Source organism: Emydura macquarii, unplaced genomic scaffold (assembly GCF_026122565.2).
Source record: "Emydura macquarii macquarii isolate MOO-44397 ecotype Brisbane River unplaced genomic scaffold, CSIRO-AGI_Emac_v2 contig_369, whole genome shotgun sequence".
NCBI lineage: Eukaryota > Metazoa > Chordata > Testudines > Chelidae > Emydura > Emydura macquarii.
This window is the reverse complement of record NW_027130506.1, coordinates 6,042,816-6,062,338: the sequence shown is the minus strand read 5'-3', so window position 1 is coordinate 6,062,338 and position 19,523 is coordinate 6,042,816. Positions and strand designations below refer to the sequence as shown.

At 38.2% G+C, this 19,523-nt stretch overlaps 1 protein-coding gene across 2 annotated transcripts in view; it reads left to right on the top strand.

The window, feature by feature from the left end:
* Window positions 1-19,523, top strand: part of TMEM65 (transmembrane protein 65) — a 41,459-nt gene that overhangs the window by 9,087 nt on the left and 12,849 nt on the right. Inside the window, exons 2-6 of one of the 2 annotated variants that reach the window (XM_067531154.1) lie at window positions 2,297-2,377; window positions 11,979-12,023; window positions 14,778-14,845; window positions 16,101-16,155; window positions 18,515-18,557. In XM_067531154.1, the coding sequence (XP_067387255.1) occupies window positions 2,297-2,377; window positions 11,979-12,023; window positions 14,778-14,845; window positions 16,101-16,155; window positions 18,515-18,557 (292 nt within the window). The remainder of the gene's footprint in view (window positions 1-2,296; window positions 2,378-11,978; window positions 12,024-14,777; window positions 14,846-16,100; window positions 16,156-18,514; window positions 18,558-19,523) is intronic. The other variant, XM_067531162.1, reaches the window with a different exon arrangement.

Below are 19,523 nucleotides of genomic sequence, written 5' to 3'. Positions count from 1 at the left end.
AGCTGGCATGTTTGCAAAACCCACTGGTGAGTGCAAAAGGTTAATTCATGAGAGGTATTGAGACTGATATTTCAGATGGAAATATAAATTTCCTCCGCCATCGCACAGTGCTCTTTCTTTTCTGAGTGTCTAAGACTAGTGTCAAGTCCATGGAGCCTCTGTCTAAAGGTCCAGCAAGTGCTGCATAGCTTGTCTAAAATGTTAAAATAAAATTGAAACAATAGAAATAGACTTTGAACGTTGGTCAATCTTGCCTGTACTTTGAATGTAATTTACACAAAGCATCAATTTATGGGAATCTAACAATTATTTATGATAGTTTATTTTAATATCGCTTTGTAGAGAAGCTTAGCTAGCAACATACATTAATGCTAACTGGTTTTTGTGGTTGAAAATGTAATTGGTAAGCACTTATGCCACAGTAAAAAGTCAGAAGCCTTTCATTGCTGCTCTGTATTGACATGTACAGCAATTAGCTCAATTATCAGCAATAAATCACATTTAACTTTAAAAGGCTTGTTCAATTTTATTTTTAAAAATGCTCTTTGAAAAATTGTTCAAATAGCAGAAGTTGTAGTTAAGGTGTGAATAATATACATGGCTTTCTTGGCAAAGGAGAATGTGTGTATATAATACATGCAAATCAGCCCAACTAAGGGACATTCAGAATTGAATCTTGCTTTATTTGCTTTGGTGTAATACTTGTTCTGAGGGAAAAATGCATTTTCTTTATCAGAATCATGAGCCTTTGTTCATCCACAAAATTGCCACAGCAGCTTCTGACTCAAAGTATTCAATGAAGCAAGCTGCTGTGCAAAGCAAATTTGGCCTTGTTTGTCTGCCCCATTCACACATTTTTCTGAAGGCTGGAATTGTGGATTCTACCTTGTTCAGATGGGAAACTCTATTACTGAATGTTCCATTGGGCTAAAAACTTCACAGGTAACTATTGGTTTATAGAGATCAGGGTCAGACCTCTCTGACCAGGTGAACACCGCAACTACCTCAACATCTAAATAAGGTCGAAAGTTGGATTTCCTCACCTTCTGCATCCCTAGATGAAACTGTTTTGCTTTGTAAAAATAGTCTGAATTAGGTTTCATGCTAATCTTTCCCCTCCTCAAATATGGGTGGCACTAAGGTTATAGCACCTCTGATAGCCTGCAAAAGAATCAGCACCAGATGCAGGTAGAGAAGGGAGAGCAGATTGAAGACTAGGCATTTCATGGGATATCTCAGTTACGAGTCTTCTGAACTGAGAGCTTGAAAAATATTAATCTATAAAATTAAAAAGCTTTAACGTGTACTGCTCTTGAACAGTGGAAAAATGTTAGTTTCTAGTTGCATAACTACCTTTGCTTGCACTACAGAGCTGCATAACTCAACAGTTCTTCACCTCATTTTCTTTATTTCTATATTCCTCTATGTTTTTAAACTATTTTTAAAAAAAAATCCAAAATCCCATGTTAATGCAACAATAAAATTGCTAATTTAAGTAGTTGGGAAACTCAACTTTAAATTTCTCATAGGAATGTTATCTTTTCCTATTCATACGTGGTATTTTTGCTAGATTAAATGTCTACTGTAATACGTACATTATGCGCAGAATAGGCAAGTTAAAATTGCTATGACAAATTAAACTTTAATTTCCTGACTTGTTTTGTGTTTAAGCTTGCAAACCTAACATCGTGTTGATTTTGTTTAGGACCTGATACTGAGGTACATTCCATGTGTATAAGCTGTGAAAATGGGAGCTTCATATAGAAAACAGGATGAGGTTATTGATATATTGCTAGAGTATCAAAAATGAAGTGGGGTTTCATAGTCTTCTAAATTACAAAGGAAGCATTTATGTATTTAAAACAGAATTAGCCTGAAACTTCTCTCAGAAAATGTCTAAATATCATATAGTTGTCCATTTTTTACACTAGATTCAGCAATATACTGGTCAGTGAAATTCAACTCATTTTATGATTCATTTACTTGACTTCGATTTGTGCTCCATTCTGCAATGTTCTGTCTGTATGTTTTTATAAAGACCACTTCTTTAATTTGATATTGCATATGAGTTCTCTATTTACATCTAGAAATTCTCAGAGTCTGATGCTGCAGACCTTACTGTCACAAAAATATCTTATTAAAGACAGTGATGCTGCAATCCATGGGAGTTAACTCTCCATCAGTTATAAAGGCCCTATCCTCTCTGGCAGGTAAATCATATTAGCTGGAATTGTTTAAAATTATATAAGCTACTAGATAGTGATTTGTTCCTGTTTTTGCTTTTTAAAATGTTTAGCTTCCAAATTCCCAAAGCCACTGGTACCATTTGAGAAGCCAATGAAGTGGGTAACATCACCAGAGTCAACTAGTACTTTTGGTATGGTAAAATCTCTTACGTTTGCTGGCTTTATGCAGCACGAAAAACTTCGCAAAGTATCAGTTTGACATACTTACTTCTGCTTGCTTGTTTTGAGGCAGTTGGCATGTTTTTTTAGCAGGACTAAAGTTTGCAGTTCTATTTATAATTGCATCAATATGACTACCTTCTCAAGAATGTCCACTAAGCCCAACATTGATTATGGGAATTTTTTTAGCTCAATGTAGAAAGATGTTCCTTTTCCATGTCCCTGTGGAGAGGCTTTTGAACTATACCTTAACTTCTATTTAATGCTGAAACAGATGTGCTGACTTTGAAATAGCTCTGTTCACTCTTTAAATATTGGCGCCATGTACCTTATTCCATCAGATTCACTTTGCTGGGAAAGAGCTACATCTGGTACACTAAATGTTCAGTACCCCATTGTTGAAATACTTTCACCACTAAAAATATCATATTGCTCATTTTAAAAAATACAAAGCAGTAATTACTGTTCATAGGTGAACTGATATGGAATAGTCTAGTTTAGAGTTAAGCCTAAATTTCAAAAATTGAGATGTGCAATTTTGCATATATATATTCTGTGCAAAGTTACTTCCTAAACTTTGCTTGCACACCTTTACAAGCCTTTAAAAATATGAGCCTTGGGCCCTGGCCCTGGCCCTGCAGATGCTTACCCATCTTTTAACTTCAAGTATGTGAGTAATCCTGTTAAAGTCAATACGTTACTTACAGATACAATGTTTGGTATATGCGTAAGTGTTTGCAGGAGAGGGGTCTAAGTTTGAAAATATATGTAAAAAGCAGTAATCTTATATCTGTAAAAGTAATGAATTTATACCTGTCAGAAGTTAGATTTTTAACTAACTTTTCTAGAGGAAAACATGTTACTTTTTTGACATATTAAGACTTTTAGGAGAGATCAACATTCTGCTAACACGAAATGTATAGATTGATTTTTACAGTTCAAATTATTTTCCTAGTTAACACATTAGCAGGCGTAAGCGGTATTCAAAGTGTGCATATACTTATTTTATTTTCTTCATCAGAGACTTAGTTCTGGTGTGTCATCTAAATTTAAAGAAAATAAAATGCATTGTTTTACTTGAGCAAGGAGAAAATGACACAAAGTTTACTTTGGAGTTGCCAACTCTTAGCCGCTGCCCATCTGATTTAACCAAAGTGTACTAGCTATTGTACAGAAGTTTGAAGACATAGTCTATGCCCTTAGGAATTTACAATATAAAAAGTAAAAGTAGACAGTGGGATGCAGGTAGATGCGGTATACAAGCAGCATAGTCAGGGCAACTGTCACAAGTTTTGTTACATTAGTTCCGTTTTTTAAAATATATAGAAATGGCTAGATAGCTTGTTTCTAAAAATATCATGGAACTGTTTCCAACAACTAAAAGCATTTTCTTTTAGTTTACTCTTTTTCTGTGTATGAAACTTTCCTTTATAACAAATAATATGCTTGCTTGAGTCTTGGGACATGTACTAACAGCGCTTGCAATTAAACATATCTTTCTTGTTCTTTCACCTCTGCTGGCTTTTTGAATTTTCAGTTTTTGTCTCCTATGAACCATATTTACTTGGTTTTAAAGGCAGAAGATCAGAAAAAAACTCTCTCAATATTATGTAAAAGACGTTGTAGGTACTTCTGCAATGTTCATTGCAATACGTTGTTCTTTAGATAGCCATATGACAATTTTTTAATATGTAGCCCAGGTTTTGCTCAACTTTAGCAGAGTCATGACGTATGTCAGCATTTTCTGTTTCTCTTCTTTCTACTTTATTAAATGGTGTCTCCTTAGCCTGTCTGCCACATTCCATTTATTTGTGATAGTTTGCTTACACTCTGTTCTTTGGGTTTCTTTGGGAGACCTGTTTGAATTATTCATTTTGTACTTCTTGTTTTTAAATTGGTGAAGACAGGCATTTAATGTGTTGATTTTTTTTTAAGGTGACCAATTAGCTGTATATATTCAAAATCTGGGTCTCTTTTATGTTGGGTTGCCTAGTATTACCAGTTAACAAAACATTTATAGGAGCCAGCAAAGAATATCTGACATGCTGGTATCCATTGTGCCAACCTCTGAGAAGGTGGAAAAATGTCAGGTGACATTGACTGGTTTTGAGTACTTCTGTACTCATCATGTATCTCACTCCCTAGTAGTTGTGGTGATCCATGAAAGATTTAGGCAACCAAATCAGCCAAATATGACATCTAGAGATAAATAGCAGAAATGACTAGTTTTATTTTAAGGAATTAAGGAAACAACTCTTTGGCTAGCCTGCAATATCCCATGCTGCATGTCTTGTGACCACCCTGAAGCAATCATTTTGATGCCTTGGTCACAAGCCATTTTGCAGAACGACTGGGCACTTTTAGGGACCGTCTTTTTTGTTTTCAGAGAGCATGGAAACTTATTACTACAGACTGCTGGGTTTTTTAAATCTCAGTGGGATATTCCTTGCTGTTCCTTACCTTCCCTGCCCACCACCCTGTCCCTATTCAGGGACCTCTAGACTGTTACAGCAAGAGATGGACTCAGTCTTACGTGTTGGGACAATGGAAGAAGTTCCTCTGCAGTACTGAGGGAATGGCTTTTATTCCAATTATTCTTCAAGTGGTTGCAGACATGTAATCAACTCAGATGTGTGCGTGCCCATCACATCAGTCAGAATTTTGCTTAGCAGTTCCTGTAGGGTGCCCCTCCCATGACTATGTGAAGGTGGCGCTCCCCTGACTCCCCTCAGGTCCTTTTTGTTGCCCACAGCTAGAGTCGGAGTGCTTAGTGTGATCTTTCCTTGCACTTGTCTTCACAGCTTTTTTTTAATTTTCTTGGTTATCGTGATAGTATAGTTATACTTAATTAGTGATTGTACTAATTGGGTAGTTTCTCCCAGTCAGATGCCCTCCCCGGGATTTAAGTGTTGTCCTTCTTCTGGGATGGCTATCCCCAATAACAGTCCTCACTGTTGATTGTGCTTTGGGGAAGGACACACTAAGAAAAGGCACTTTATTTGTAAGTCCTTTAAAAAAGAGGATGCAGATGGCTAGAGATTTAAGATTGCCTGCTTGAGAAGACACTGCTTCAATGAGGAGGCCGGCCTCATCGCTGGGGACCGCTGTGGAAAGTAAGGCCCCTAAAAGAGCTCCGTAGATGGTATGTCTGGGACTTCTTAGCCAACCTTGAATTACTCACAGAGAAGGAAGAGAGACCACTCCCTTTAATTGGGCTACCTCCGAAAAAGAACCCATATGACAACCCACAGCCATTCCAGAAATCAGGCAGATTTGTCTTCTCTGCCCTAAGAAGACCAAAGATCACGGAGGATGGGTGAGGTCCCAGAGGACCGGAGAAGGGCAAACATAGTAGTTATCTTTAAAAAGAGGAACAAAGAGCACCTGGAGAATTATAAATCAGTCAGCCTAACTTCATATCTGGAAAGATACTGGCACAAATAATCAAACAGTTCTAAGCACCTAAAGTATCATATGATTATAAGGAATAGCCAACATGCATTTGTCAAGAACAAATCATGCCAAACCAACTTAATTTCCTTCTTTGACAGGGTTACTGGCCTATTGGGTATGGATAGGGAGGGGGGAACTGTAGAGGTGATATAACTTGATTTTTAGTAAGGCTTTTGACAGTCCCACGTGACATTCTCATTAACAAAGGAAATGTGGTCAGATGAAATGACTTATAAAGTGGGTGCACAACTGATTGAAAGACTGTACTCAGAGTAGTCATCAGTGGTTTGCAGTCAAATTGGGGCAACATATCTAGTGGGGTCCCACAGCAGTCTGGCACTAGTCAGTGTTTTCATTATGACTTGGATAATGAAGTGGAAAGTATGCTTAATAAATTTGCAGATGACACCAAGCTAGGAGGGTTGCTAGTAGACAGGTTGCTAGAAGACAGGATTAGAATTCAAAAGGATCTTGGCAAATTGGAGAATTGGTTTGAAATTAACATGATGAAAATTAACATGATGAAATTCAGTAAAGATAAGTGCGAAGTACTATACTTAGGAAGGAAAAAATCAAATGCACAACTACAAAATGGGGAGTAACTGTCTAAGCAGAAGTATTGCTGACAAGGATTTGGAGGGTGTAGTGGACCACTAATTGGATATGAGCCAACAATGTGATGAAGTTGCTAAAAAGGCTCATATCATTCTGAGGTGTATTAGCAGCAGTGTCATATGTAAGACAGTGGAGGCGGCTGTCTTGCTCTGCTTGCTTCTGGTGAGCCTTAGTAGGTGTACTGTGTACTGGGAACAACACTTTCAGAAAGATGGGGACAAATTGGAGAGAGGCCAGAGGAGAGCAATGAAAACGATAAAAGGTTTAGAAAACCTGCCCTAAGAAGAAAGGTTAAAATAACTTGGCATGTTTAGTCTTAGAAGACTGAGGGGGAGACCTGATAAGCCTTCAGATATGTTAAGGGCTATTATAAAGAGGACTGTAATTAGTTCTCTGTCTACTAAATGGAGGAGGAGTAATGGGTTTAATCTGCAGCAAGGGAGATTTTAGGTTAGATATTAGAAAAAACTTTCTTACTGTCAAGATAGTTAAGCACTGGATTACGCTTCCAAGGGAGGTTGTGGATTCCCCATCATTGGAGGTTTTTAAGAACAGGTTAGTTAGACAAACACCTGTCGGGGTAGTTTACGGTTTACTTGGTCTTGCCTTAGTGCCGGGGGCTGGATTAGCTGACCTTCCGAAGTCAATTCCTGCCCAACATTTCTGTTGTTCTGTGATTATAAAATCTGTGAATTTAAGGTACTGAAATAGAGTTGGAAGAGAAAGGAAGACTTCCATTGTTTTAGGCTCTAGCCTGGCATTTGGTAGAACTGGCTTCGATTCCCTTCTCTGCTTCAAACCTAGGGGATCATGGGCAAATCACTAAGTCTTTCCGTGTGTTAGTTCCTTATCTGTGAAATGGGGATAATAGCACTGCCAAAGGTTGTGAGGGTATTTAAAAAAAAAAAAAAAAAAGGCGAGTCCTCAGTTACTTTGGTAAGGCACACCATATCAGCACCAAAGATAGAATTTGTCACTCAAAGAAAACTCTGACCATCCTGTAGTAACATACAACATTTGCATTTCGTGTGTGATTTACAAAAACGTGCAGACTGTAGGTTCTTCAGGGAAGGAGTCTCATGTTAACACGTACATATGAAGTGCCAAGCACACCTTTGTCACTACCATGCATACATATAAAAAGCTTGTTATTTTTCCTTGTGCAATCATCCTACATGGTCTGACTGTCTCCTTCAATGTCTGGTTCACACATACAGGTTTGTTTGCTATGGCCTTTCAGTTAAGAAACCTATATTTTTATCTTATCCAGTAGCAGCTCAGAGTTTTAGATCCAGAGGTTCTGGGTTCAATCTCCACCACGTTTATGTAATACATTTATAGTAAATATGGAGTGTCTGTGTTGTTGTTACCTTAAATGTTTTTGTTCTCATTGTAGCACCTTCTGTGGACATTGTGCAAAACTTGGTCCAGTAGCAGTGAAGGCAATTCAGTTTAAATATTTTTAAAATAATCTTCCTTGTATTGTACAATATTTGATATTCAGAGATAAGAGTAGGATTGAGTAAACAGAAACATTGAATACCTATAGAGATTTCTGAAATTTTGAGGAAGGTATCAGGCACTCTCTCTAGATGTCACTAAAACTCTCTGAGGAAGACCTCTGTATAGCTCAAAAGCTTGTCTGTCTCTCTCTCCAACCAAAGTTGGTCCAGTAAAAGATATGACCTCACCCACCTTGTCTCTCTAGTATCCTGGGCCTGACATGGCTACAACAGTGCTGCATATACTATAATTCCCTGCAGGTTTCCATGGTTCCTGTTAATTGTTTTATGTTGGTCTTTATCTATCCAGCACCACAAATATGCAGAGTATTTTATGGACATAAATATCTTTTTTTTCCAGTGGTGATATGGAATCATATTTTTTCCTTTGTTCTGCATATCATGTGAATGCTTTAATAAGCTTTTTTGTAACTAAACTGGTTAACATGGTACAGCATATATTTAGCCTTTCACTAGTCAGCATCCTTCCATGCTTTAACTGTTATAGCAACTGGAAATCATTTATATCATGTACAACAAGTGGCCTACATTTTTTGTTTCTAGACACTGTCATCTTGTGTTTTGACTTTTCTTGCCTGAAATTTCTAAGGCAACCACTTGCAAATGAATGAATGTGTACACTAAACATTATAGTTTAAGTGTTTGTTGTACTTCTGTCTCACTTTTTGGTTTTAGAAAACTTCATGCTTTGACTGTCTCATAAGGCTATCACAGTGAGTAAAATTGGCAACTAGTTAGCTCTCTTGCTTGCCCCATCCTTAGCATTTATTATATAGAGTGCACCTCCTTCAGGATTCTCAAGTAAGCGTTACATGGTTTCTGTGCATCTTATCCACCAGTCCAGAATTCTTCCCTAGTGTAGTTCCTTTCCTTTTTATGGACTCTCCTGTAAAGGACTTTAGATTACCTTTCTGACAGACCTGGAACATTCTTTTGGTTCTTTTGTTTTGTGTGTTTAAAGCCCTCACTGTCCTGATGATGATTATCTTGGCAAGTGATTTGCTGGCTTTGCCTTGACAGGCAGGTCGGAGAGAAACTTGTGTTCTGGATTGATGGATCTGAGGCACAGAAACTAACTTCCAGGTAAGAAATTATCCTTCAGTATGTGTATGGTAGGGGTACTAGATCTAGAGCAGGGGTCGGCAACCTTTGGGAAGGAGCATGCCAAATCTCCCCTTTTCCCATGTGCCATGGGCCCAGTGCCCTGGCCAGTGACTTACCAGGTGTTCAGCAGGGAGCGGGAGTGAGAGGGGGGAAGGCTGCCCGGCCCCTGTGTGCCTGGGATCCCTGGAAAGGGGGAGCGACTGCCGCGCAGCCCTGCTTGGGGCCGGGAGTGGTATGGCTTCGGCCAGCAGGGCACCGCTGGGGCCTGGCCCACTTGGGAGAGGGGCAGGGCCAGAAGTGGGGAGCAGCTGCAACGCAGCCCTGCTTGGAGCCGGGAGTGGTGTGGCTCCAACAAGCACGGCACTGCTGGGCACTGGCCCATTTGGGAGAGGGGCGGGGTTGGAAGGGGAAAGTGGGTGCCGTGTGGCCCTGCTTGGGGCTGGGAGCAGTGCGGCTCCAGCCAGCAGGGAACCACTGTGCAGGGCCATGGCCCACTTGGGAAAGGGGCAGATCCGGAAGGGGGGAGAGGCTGCCGTGTGGCCCTGCTTGGGGCCGGGAGGGGTGCGGTGTGCTGCTCAAAATCATTGCACGTGCCACGAGTTGCTGACCCCTGATCTACAGTATTAGTATTTTCCTTAACTGTTCATATTATTTCGTCACCCTTTCCCAGCATCCACTGCTAAGTAAACTGCTAACAATGACATCTTTTCTGTTCTGCTTGGGAGTAGAAAATTAAAATATGACCAGTACAGTGTCTGAAACTGTTCTTTTTTTTACAAATTATGCTGTTTAGATCTTTAACGCTGTTACATGAGACTTGATATTGCCTAGCTGTATCTTACGTATTGCACCCATCATATATGGCCAATAGCTGATTGCAGGATTATCATATTAGAGATTTATTCTAATAATTTTGTTATAAAATTATAACAAGTTGTGACTTGGATTACCAGTAGACTCTGTGCATTTCTTTAGGGCTGCAAGTTTCATTGTATCCTTATTTCTTAATAGTTTGTTCATCCACAAAATAGCATTCATGCTTCTTAGTACACTTGACCGATTTCCGGAATAATCCCCAACTGTCACTCATCTAATCATTTTCTTTTCAGGTGAAAGGAATAAACATGGATCTAAATGGCAGAATATTACTGAAGGGATATAAATCAGCCATGGTCAGCAGATTTTATATCATTTGCTGAACTAGGCACAAATTAATACAGCACTGTTTTTTTCCAGTGTTCAGATTTGTCTTCCAAGCTTATCCTTTTGCGATAAGTCTAACTTTGTTTTAAAACAATTTATCAACTATAAACATGTAAAGAACTTAGATTTGAAAAGTTGTTTTAAAAAAACATTTAGCTAGTTGATTGCTGGGCCTCAGTTACTAGAAAATATAGAATGCCTTACTCTTCCACTTAAATAGGTTATTCTAATGACATGTTAATAAGGTTCTCTTTCCATTTAATTCCTCCTACTGCAAGACACACTCTGGTGTCTCCTTCAATTGTGTGCCTTAGCCAAAGGGTCTGGTGAGAAGCTCTCTTGAAATCCGATGCTAGGGCTGTTTTCATTTTGAGACTCATGTACGCCCTATTTGTGCATTGAATTAATAGTAGTATTGTATCCGTTGTGCTAAGCCTTGAAAATTCAAAAGGTCAAAAACAGCTCTTGTGTAGAAATATATTGTGAAATGTATTTAAAGTCTTTAATTACATCTAGAGTTTTGGTCTTTCAATTGTTGGGGACTATCTTGCTGATAAGATAATGATATTAATATGATTACAATCTCTTACACATTTCTGTGCTTTAAAACTGTGTTATATACTTCCAAGCGACTCTGCAAAAATGGCATTATAGTGTTCTATGGTTATTGTGTCTCAACTATTCTAATTCAAACTTGCTCACTATTAAAAGAAATTTTTTTCTGCCAGCCTTAAACTCAGCCCTGGGCTCTGAGAGTAAAGCTGGGTTCTTTCCTTCTCACGCATCATCTGTAATAAAGATTCTGCAGGCTTTAGCCAAAGCACAGGTGTGCATGTTAGAGAATGGTCGAGTGACCAATCAGCAGTTCCCTTGTGCTTTCCCATGAAATGTAATATCTACAGGCTTGCTGCAGCAACTGGTAGGAGAGAGCTTTCCTGTCCAGTGCCTGGATGACAAGCCCAGCTTCAGGTTTTGTCCCTGATCCAGGCATAGGTAACGTCAGGGTGGCAGTGCCTGCATATCCTGAGGGTCAGTGGTGGCTGACTTGCACTTAATTTCCTGGGCTCAAGTACATATAAGGCCTGTCAAATACTACCACTTATTTCCTTTGATCCCAGCAATTCCGGGTTGGATTTTTTTCATCACCTGATCTTGGTCCTTATCTTCAAGGCTCTTACTGATTTTGGCCCTAAAAGACTTGCTTATGCTTCAGGACCTCAACTGCTGCTGTAAAAAGCAATGGCCTATACAACAATAGTATTATTTACTTTTAATCTTGCATCAACAATGAAAAATCCATGATATTAGAAAGATAATATCATTGTGTATAGTGTTATTGGAAAGACAATATTAGGATTTTATAACAAAGGTGCTCATCACATTTTTCTAGTATAGGCAACTTGTTTTGCATAATTTTGGTATGGCACTAGTCTAAGAGACCTTATAAATTAATAGAGAGCATGTTAGTCACAGTGATTGTTATTTTGAATCCACTTTTGAGATATCTTTGTATAATATTTTGATCTATGTCTGTATTTTTATTACTCCACTACAACCACATTGGTTTCTATTTTCTGCCTTCTAGAGTATATAGAGATACCATAAACATTTTATATTGCAATGAATTGTAAATAGTGATTAGACTAACTTTCTAATTTCATTTTGACCTATCTAGAGAAGTTGGAAGTTGCACCACCATCCACAGGACAGCTGAAACATGGTAAATGAAAAGAAAAAAATCTATTGAATGTAGTTGGATGTATTCTTTCATTCCTCATACTTTAAATACTTGTCTTTTTAAAATTTTGCAGATTTATTCTAACTCCTGCTTTCATTAAAGGGAGCTGCCTACATATTTCATTAGAGACTAGTGAGGAAACCTACACCTGGAGTGCACTGAGGCATAAAAAAAAAATCTGCAACCACCCTAGCTGTTGTTTCATAGTACCCTAATTGGGGAAATAGCCAGATACCTTTGGTGGATCTTACTGTCCCTAATATCTAGTTTACAAAAAACCCAAGTGCAAACTTTTATTGCATAGGAAAAGAAATTCAAAGCCAATACAGGATAGAATATTGATTCGAAGCTGTGTTGATATGGTAGCATTTTTTTTTTTTTTTTGCAGCTGGAAATTTTAATGACCAATCTTATTCTTGTCACTGACCTCTTGCAATATTAGTTTTAACTTTATTTATTTAGTGGTCTACATATAGATATTACATTTTAAATATCTGTATTAAGATAGGGAATGTGTGTGTGCGCGCACATGTAGTATAAATATAGGTGTTGGATAAAATTTCTGGGAATTTAGAAATCAAGTGGAGCTGGTTATAGCATGGTATTTTCTCCTATAGATGTAGGTTTCGGAATTTGGTTTGGGTCAAAATTTTAGGTGTTAAGATACAAAATGTGTTTTTTTTTTTTTTTTTGGCAAGGAGTGGTGTCTGAGTAAATTATTTTCTTGGCTGAACCAAAAAGCAAGTTTTTCAGCAATTCTTCCTTGATTTCTTAAAGAAGTAGATTATCATCTGTGTGTGGGGTGGGGGAATGCAAAATAAAAACTATTTGTGTAATACTGGGTTGACATATATTTTAAATTTTCAACTGTATTTAGATCTACTTAGTGTTCATTTTCCATAAACACTGTAGCAATAAGAATTACTGGCAGGAATGTTTGCCAAAGCAATTTATATTTAAGCAAATATTGCAGAATATTTATGAAAGCAAATTTCAGATATCACATATATTCATGCTGTTAGTCTGCAAAGAGCTACTCGCATGCAGTGACTGAATTGAGTAATTGAAACAGTGAACAAATACATAAAATTCATGAACAGGAATAAAAACACCCCACTCTTTAAATTTTTCTTGACAAATTATGTGTTCAGCTCTGCTTATTAACAGAAAGAATGTAAGTAATTTTTCTTGTACATAAGTGGCCAAACATATTCCTGCACTCATTTCCCATTTTAGTTGTCTAAGTTGTTTGTAGTGTTACTCATTCAGGGACCAGTCGAAAGCCTATTGAAGTTATTAGAATCTCAATGACTTCATTTAAGAGTTTGATCAGGCCCTTACTACAGATCCATAGTTGGCAATACAGACCTTGAGAGCCAGTGCAGTATGTTTCACACACTTAGTGTTTTCTATCTGTTGCCTTTTTAATGTCCTCATTGTTAAAGTTTGCTAACATAGCAGATTTTACAAATCACAATCCACTATACATTTTCAAATGCATATATGAAGGGAAAAAATTTTACTGTCATGTAGAATAGTTCCAAAATTCCAAATACACCCTTATGTACTTGGGGGGCAAAAAGAAACGTATTCAACTTTGGTATTTTAGTTCCAAAAATTGGCTTATATATAGGTGCCACTCCTAGGTAGTATGAGTTGGCTGTATCAATCACATTTTTATTATCCATTCAGTTTCTCTGCAATGTGAAATCAATATTCATGTTTTCACTATTCCCTCTCTCTCTCTCTCTCTACACCCCCCCCCCCATGTGGTTGTATGTATGTTTAGAAAATACTGAGTGTAGATTTTAAGATATTCTTGGGAAAAAGCACCAAGTGGCAGAAACAGTAGGAATATAGCAAAAAAGGTGTTAAAAACAAATGTAGGAAACACTCATTTTAAGTTATATGCGTTATACTGTTTCTTAGTTAATATTATAGTAGCACTCAGAGTCTCTAATGGGGACTGAGGCCCCACTGAGATAGGTGATGCATATACACAATCAGAGCCACAGTCCTTTCCTCAAAGTGCTTACAAGCTAAGAACTATTGGGGCAGAAGAGATGAGAATGGTAGCAAAAAGGAGAAAGAATTGTACTGTAATGAAAGCTTGCTTATTGAAGGAAGGCACTCGTGTCATAGTCCATACCAAGTTACTACAATATTGAGTTATATCAAACGACATTTCTTCTCTTGAACTGTCAGAGGAAAGGTGAGGAGTAGAGAAAAAGGGATGGGTTGGGAATGCAGGAAATGGAAATGAAACTCAGTTCTTCAAGCAGGAAATAGAGGAGCAGATTTAAGTGCAGGACAGTGTTCAGCGCTGGCCAAGGAACATAAAGGAAGACATATTCCCTGCTCTGAGGAGTTGACAGTCTAAAAAAAACTCCAGGAACATGTTAAGGAACCAAGGTAATGGAGTTAATTATAGACCTTCGGGGGGGTCTCAGAATCTGGGCTCCAGCCTGAACCCGAATGTCTACATTGCTATTTTGTAGCCCCGCAGTCTGAGTCAGCTGACCTCGGCCAGCTATGGGTCTGCCGTGGGTCTTCTATGGCTGTGTGGGTGTACCCAATGAAAATAAAAAGATCAGGACAACAAGGCCAAGCTTTATAGAAGCAGCAGAGGAAAGACTATGTCTGTCTCTTAATTTGTCTTTTAAATCTTATGTATAACACTTGAAGAACAGTTGAAACTTGGATAGATTCTTATCTCTTATTGCTTATTTCTTCCAGTGTTCTTCCACAATGCAATACCTTTTGTAGGATTTGGATTTTTGGATAATGCAATTATGATTGCTGCGGTAAGTTTGTCTTTGTCTGATTTTGATAAAGGAACTGTAGTGTCTCCGATGAAATAAACATCGTTTTCACTCCTCACTTTTATTATGACTTCCAGAAGACTTTTTCTCCACCATGTTGCTAGCTTCAGTCCAATTTTAGTACTTCCACTGGGAATATTTTCACATTTTATTTATTTATACAGAATATTTTCAAAAAAAAAATTTTTTTTTCCTTTTCATGATAATGGTGTTCCTGTCTGAAGGGACAAAATTAGAGCCGATCTTATTTTTGCTTGATTTGAAAATAACTTCCTTTTTTTTCCTGCTCTTAAAATCTGTGCAGCATGAATGGTCTAATGAGTCAAGAATCCTTACTTCTGTTGACTGATGCTGACTTGCTGTGTGACGTTAGACATGTCATGAAATATGTCTTACTCATTTATAAAATGGTTATAATATATACATAACACACTGGAGTGTTGTATTGCTTAATGTTTGAGACTTGCTGATAAATGGTCCTATAGAAATGCTGTAGGTGCTGCTGCTGCTTTTTATTATATACAGTATTTTATTTAATTTGGATGGGTTTAATTGGAACACTTTCAATATTTCTACCTAGTTCATAGATTCCAAGGCCAGAAAGGACCATTGTGATCACCTAGTCTGAACTTCTGTATAACACAGGCCCTAGAACTTTGCCAAAATAATTCCTAAAAGCAAAATAAACTAGTGGAATGAGCACAGGAGTAGAGGCCAAAAAATCTTACTTCTAATCTTGATTTTTACCACTGATCCTGAGGTGTTGGGCATGCTACTTAATCTCATTGTGTTGTCTTCTCCATCTGACAAATAAGGCCCTAAGTATCTCATGTGGTGTTGAGTATTTATTATTTTGATCAGCATTTAAAGATGTAAAGTGTTAGAATAACAACATGTCAGTTTTACATTTAGCTAAGAGAATTAAAATAGGAAATTAGTGCACTGAGATTGGGACTCTTGTTTTCTGATGTCCAGTAGATGGCCACTGTGAAACAAATATATAGTATGAAATGAATATATGAGATATTAAATATCTGAAACAGGGACCTGTATTTAAGGGGATGGGAAAGGCTGGAGAGAGAGATATTGGTTCAGTAGAACCTATAGTATTAGCTACCTCTGTATTTCTAAATAATAAAACAAGCAGCCATCAGTCTGGTATGTTAAATATGAATGTTCTTAACTTACTTCTGACAATCAATGCCTCAAATAATGACAAGATAACTTTTATTTTCAGGGAACCCAAATAGAATTATCAATTGGAGTTGTTCTGGGAATATCAACTATGGCAGGCAAGTAATATAAACACAATAAATGTAAATCAAAATGGCAAATTCCTTCAATCTAGGTTGAAAATGAGCCACATGGATTTGAAGCAGCTGCTCCTTATTCCATAAATTAATCTTGTTTGTAGCGAAACAACTCTAGGTTTTTAAAAGTAAACATTCCATCTACAGTAATGGAATTTTCATCTGAAATAGCTTCTACAGATATTGATTGTGTAAAAGTCCAGCTGTTGTATCACTTAAAAAAAGTGGCATTTTCTGTAGGAAAGTTGTAAACCATCAACAGAACCGCCTGATTCTGCAAGCCTCTGTGCCTGCAATTCCAAATAAAGTACACAGGAGCTGAGGGCACTCATTGCTTTGCAAAATCAGGCCCAAAGCCTATAGCTCTGAAGTATGTTTAAATTATCTTGTTTTCTTATCCAGATTTGCAACATGTTATTTTAATTCTGTCATACTATTTGAAAGAAGACTCTAAAGTTCCAGTTGCAGAGAAAACAGCACATAACTGCTGGCATGAAAGTAGGGATGACTTTGTATTGTATAAATCTAGATGTAATTCTTTTGCAAAATTCTGTTTTGCTACAAAATTATCAAAAGTTACTTTTGCTTAACTCATTAACATAAGAATGGCTATAATGGGTCAGACCAATGGTCCGTCTAGCCTAGTATCCTGTCTTCCGACAGGGGCCAGTGCCAGATGTTTCAGAGGTAATGAAAGAACAGGGCAATTATTGAGTGATCCATCCCTCGTCATCCAGTCCTAGCTTTTGGCAGTCAGAGGTTTAGGGACACCCAAGGCTTGGGGTTGCATCCCTGACCATCCTGGTTAGTAGCCATTGATGGATTTATCTTCCATAAACTCATCTAATTCTTCTTGAACCCAGTTATACTTTTGGCCTTCACAACATCCCCTTGCAAGGAGTTCCACACGTTGTTATATGAAGAAGTACTTCCTTATGTTTCTTTTAAACCTGCTGCATATTAATTTCATTGGGTGATCCTTGGTTTTTGTATTTTGTGAAAAGGTAAATAATGCTTCCCGATGCGTTTTCTCCACACCATTCTTGATTTTATAGATCACTGTCATTTTGGAATGCAGAGTTGTATAGTTTCTCCATCTGAGTGTTCTCTCAAATACTAGTTAATAGAACACAGAGGCTATGTCTATACTTACCTCAGCAATTTGGCAGCAGTCGATCGGAGTTACGCAGAGTACGCAAAAAACTTGCGTAATTCCAGGAGACTTCTGTGCTTCTCTTCTGCGCGTCATTTTCACTGCAGTGCGCCGACAGGAACCGCGATCCTGTTGACGCAGCGCTATGCCACTTGAGAAGGTCATCTTAGTACGTCGACTTCTGGATCAACTTCACTGACCGCTCAGTCGATCCAGATAAGTCGATCTGATGGCAGCGACTTTGCTGCTGTCAGTATACACATAGCCAGAGTGAGTAGTTTCCTTCTTTGTTTTTTAGGAAAATGCACTTATTAGCAACAGGAATTTAGTTATAAATCCAGTAGCACTAGGAGACTTTCTTGAATTGGGTTTCTTGACATGGCTAGTATAGACCTAGGAAGAATGCTCTCTTGGAAAATGCTGAACTTTTATAAGGCTCTAAAAATGTGACTGAAAATAGTGCCATGATCTGTCATTTGCTTTCTGAGTCCTTACTGTTAAAATGGGAAATATAATTAAGAACAACTATTGATTGAGAGGGGTTTGAGATTGATTATGCCATGGTTGGTTTACTTCTGTTATGTGATTTTTTTTTTTAAACAATTTTTTTTTGAACTGGGAAGCAAATCTAAGTTAATTAGAATTATGATTAGGGTTAGTTTGGTAATTTAAAGCTGTTTGTTCTCCTTGTCCTTACTAGATTCCATATGCATGTTGATATATACAGTCTTAGTTCCTGTCTAAATACACACATTTTTCAGATCTGGTGTAAAAATTTCTAAGACTGTTCATGGTATTCATGGCTTTCTAGTCACACCTAGCTAGACAACTTCTAGTGGGAGTTCTGCTGCTTCTGCTAACTGATTGGAAGCTGTTTTTTGTGACTCAGACTAAGGACTCCTAGCTCCTGTGTCAGATGTATAAAGTTGGCCATTGTTCACTACAATCTGAAAATTTGTTATGCCGTGTTCCAGGTCTGAATGAATTTCTTCAGTTTAATAAATTCAGGAAAACAAGTGCACCACCTACTATGTTAATGCTCTACTGAAGCTACTCTGACAAAGTGTTGCTAAAAGAAATCCTAATGTAAGAGAAGAAACTTAATTCTGGATACTTATGTTATATATCTTAATTATTCTTTTGTCAGAGGGTTTTGTAAAAATGCTTTTCTGTTTGTCAATATTTCAGCTGCTGCTTTGGGAAATCTTGTTTCAGATTTAGCTGGACTGGGGTAAGTCTGGATTTTGCTTGAAGTTTATTTCCTGATCTCAATCCTCCCCCCGCAGCAAAGCTCAATATACTGTAGAAATCCCTTTGGGTGTTTCTAATTCTTGAAATGTATTTTAAATGTAACTTCTGCCAGTCAGAGTAGGCAGCAACTAGGGCCAGGTTCAGTATCTAGAGGTTCCTTTCAACAATACAACACAAAACCAGCTTGAGCCCCGATACTGGGACAATTACACCCATCCCATGGGTGCCTCTAGAGGCAGTACTTCTCCTCTCACAAGCACAGAGACTGAATGTGAAAAAGAGACTTTTAATAAAAAGGGGAAAAGTAACCCGGCATTAACTTGGGAAAACACCACAAGCAGGATTCACATGCATAAAAAACCATGAACAAAACACCTACCCCAGGGTATGTGGGGCAGTTACCTTTTGCTTCAGGTTCTTAAGTCCAGCAACAAGAAGTTCCTTTAATGTGCCCCTCCCTTCACATTCATGGATGTTGTCCTTAGTCAGGGCTGACCCAGAGTCTAGAGGTGCAGCTGCAGAGTTCACCTCCCACCCTGGTTGGGTGGCGGGAGGGGGCAAAGAAGGCACCTTGTTCACTCTGCCATCCATTCTGCCAGCTGCCGCAAACCATTACCTTCTGCTGCCACCTGCTTCTCCTCTGTGACCTCTGCAGGTTGGTCTCTTGAGTTTCCATCCAGCTCTCAGTGATTCTCACCTCTCAGTGGGTAAATCTTAGTGCTGAATCTAGGCGGGAGCACCGTCCCAGAGTAGATGAGTTCAGCTCTAGTGAGCACTTAACAAAACAAAAGACTCTTAATGGAATCTTAATTAGCTTTATCGTTGAACAGTGGGTGCGGGGAGGTTAAATCATGCCTGGGGCTCTTAAGCAGAGCCCACACTTCCAAGCAGGAATACCTGTCCCCAGCCCCTATCAACCTTCACAGCACTCTGGCATCTGAGCCCC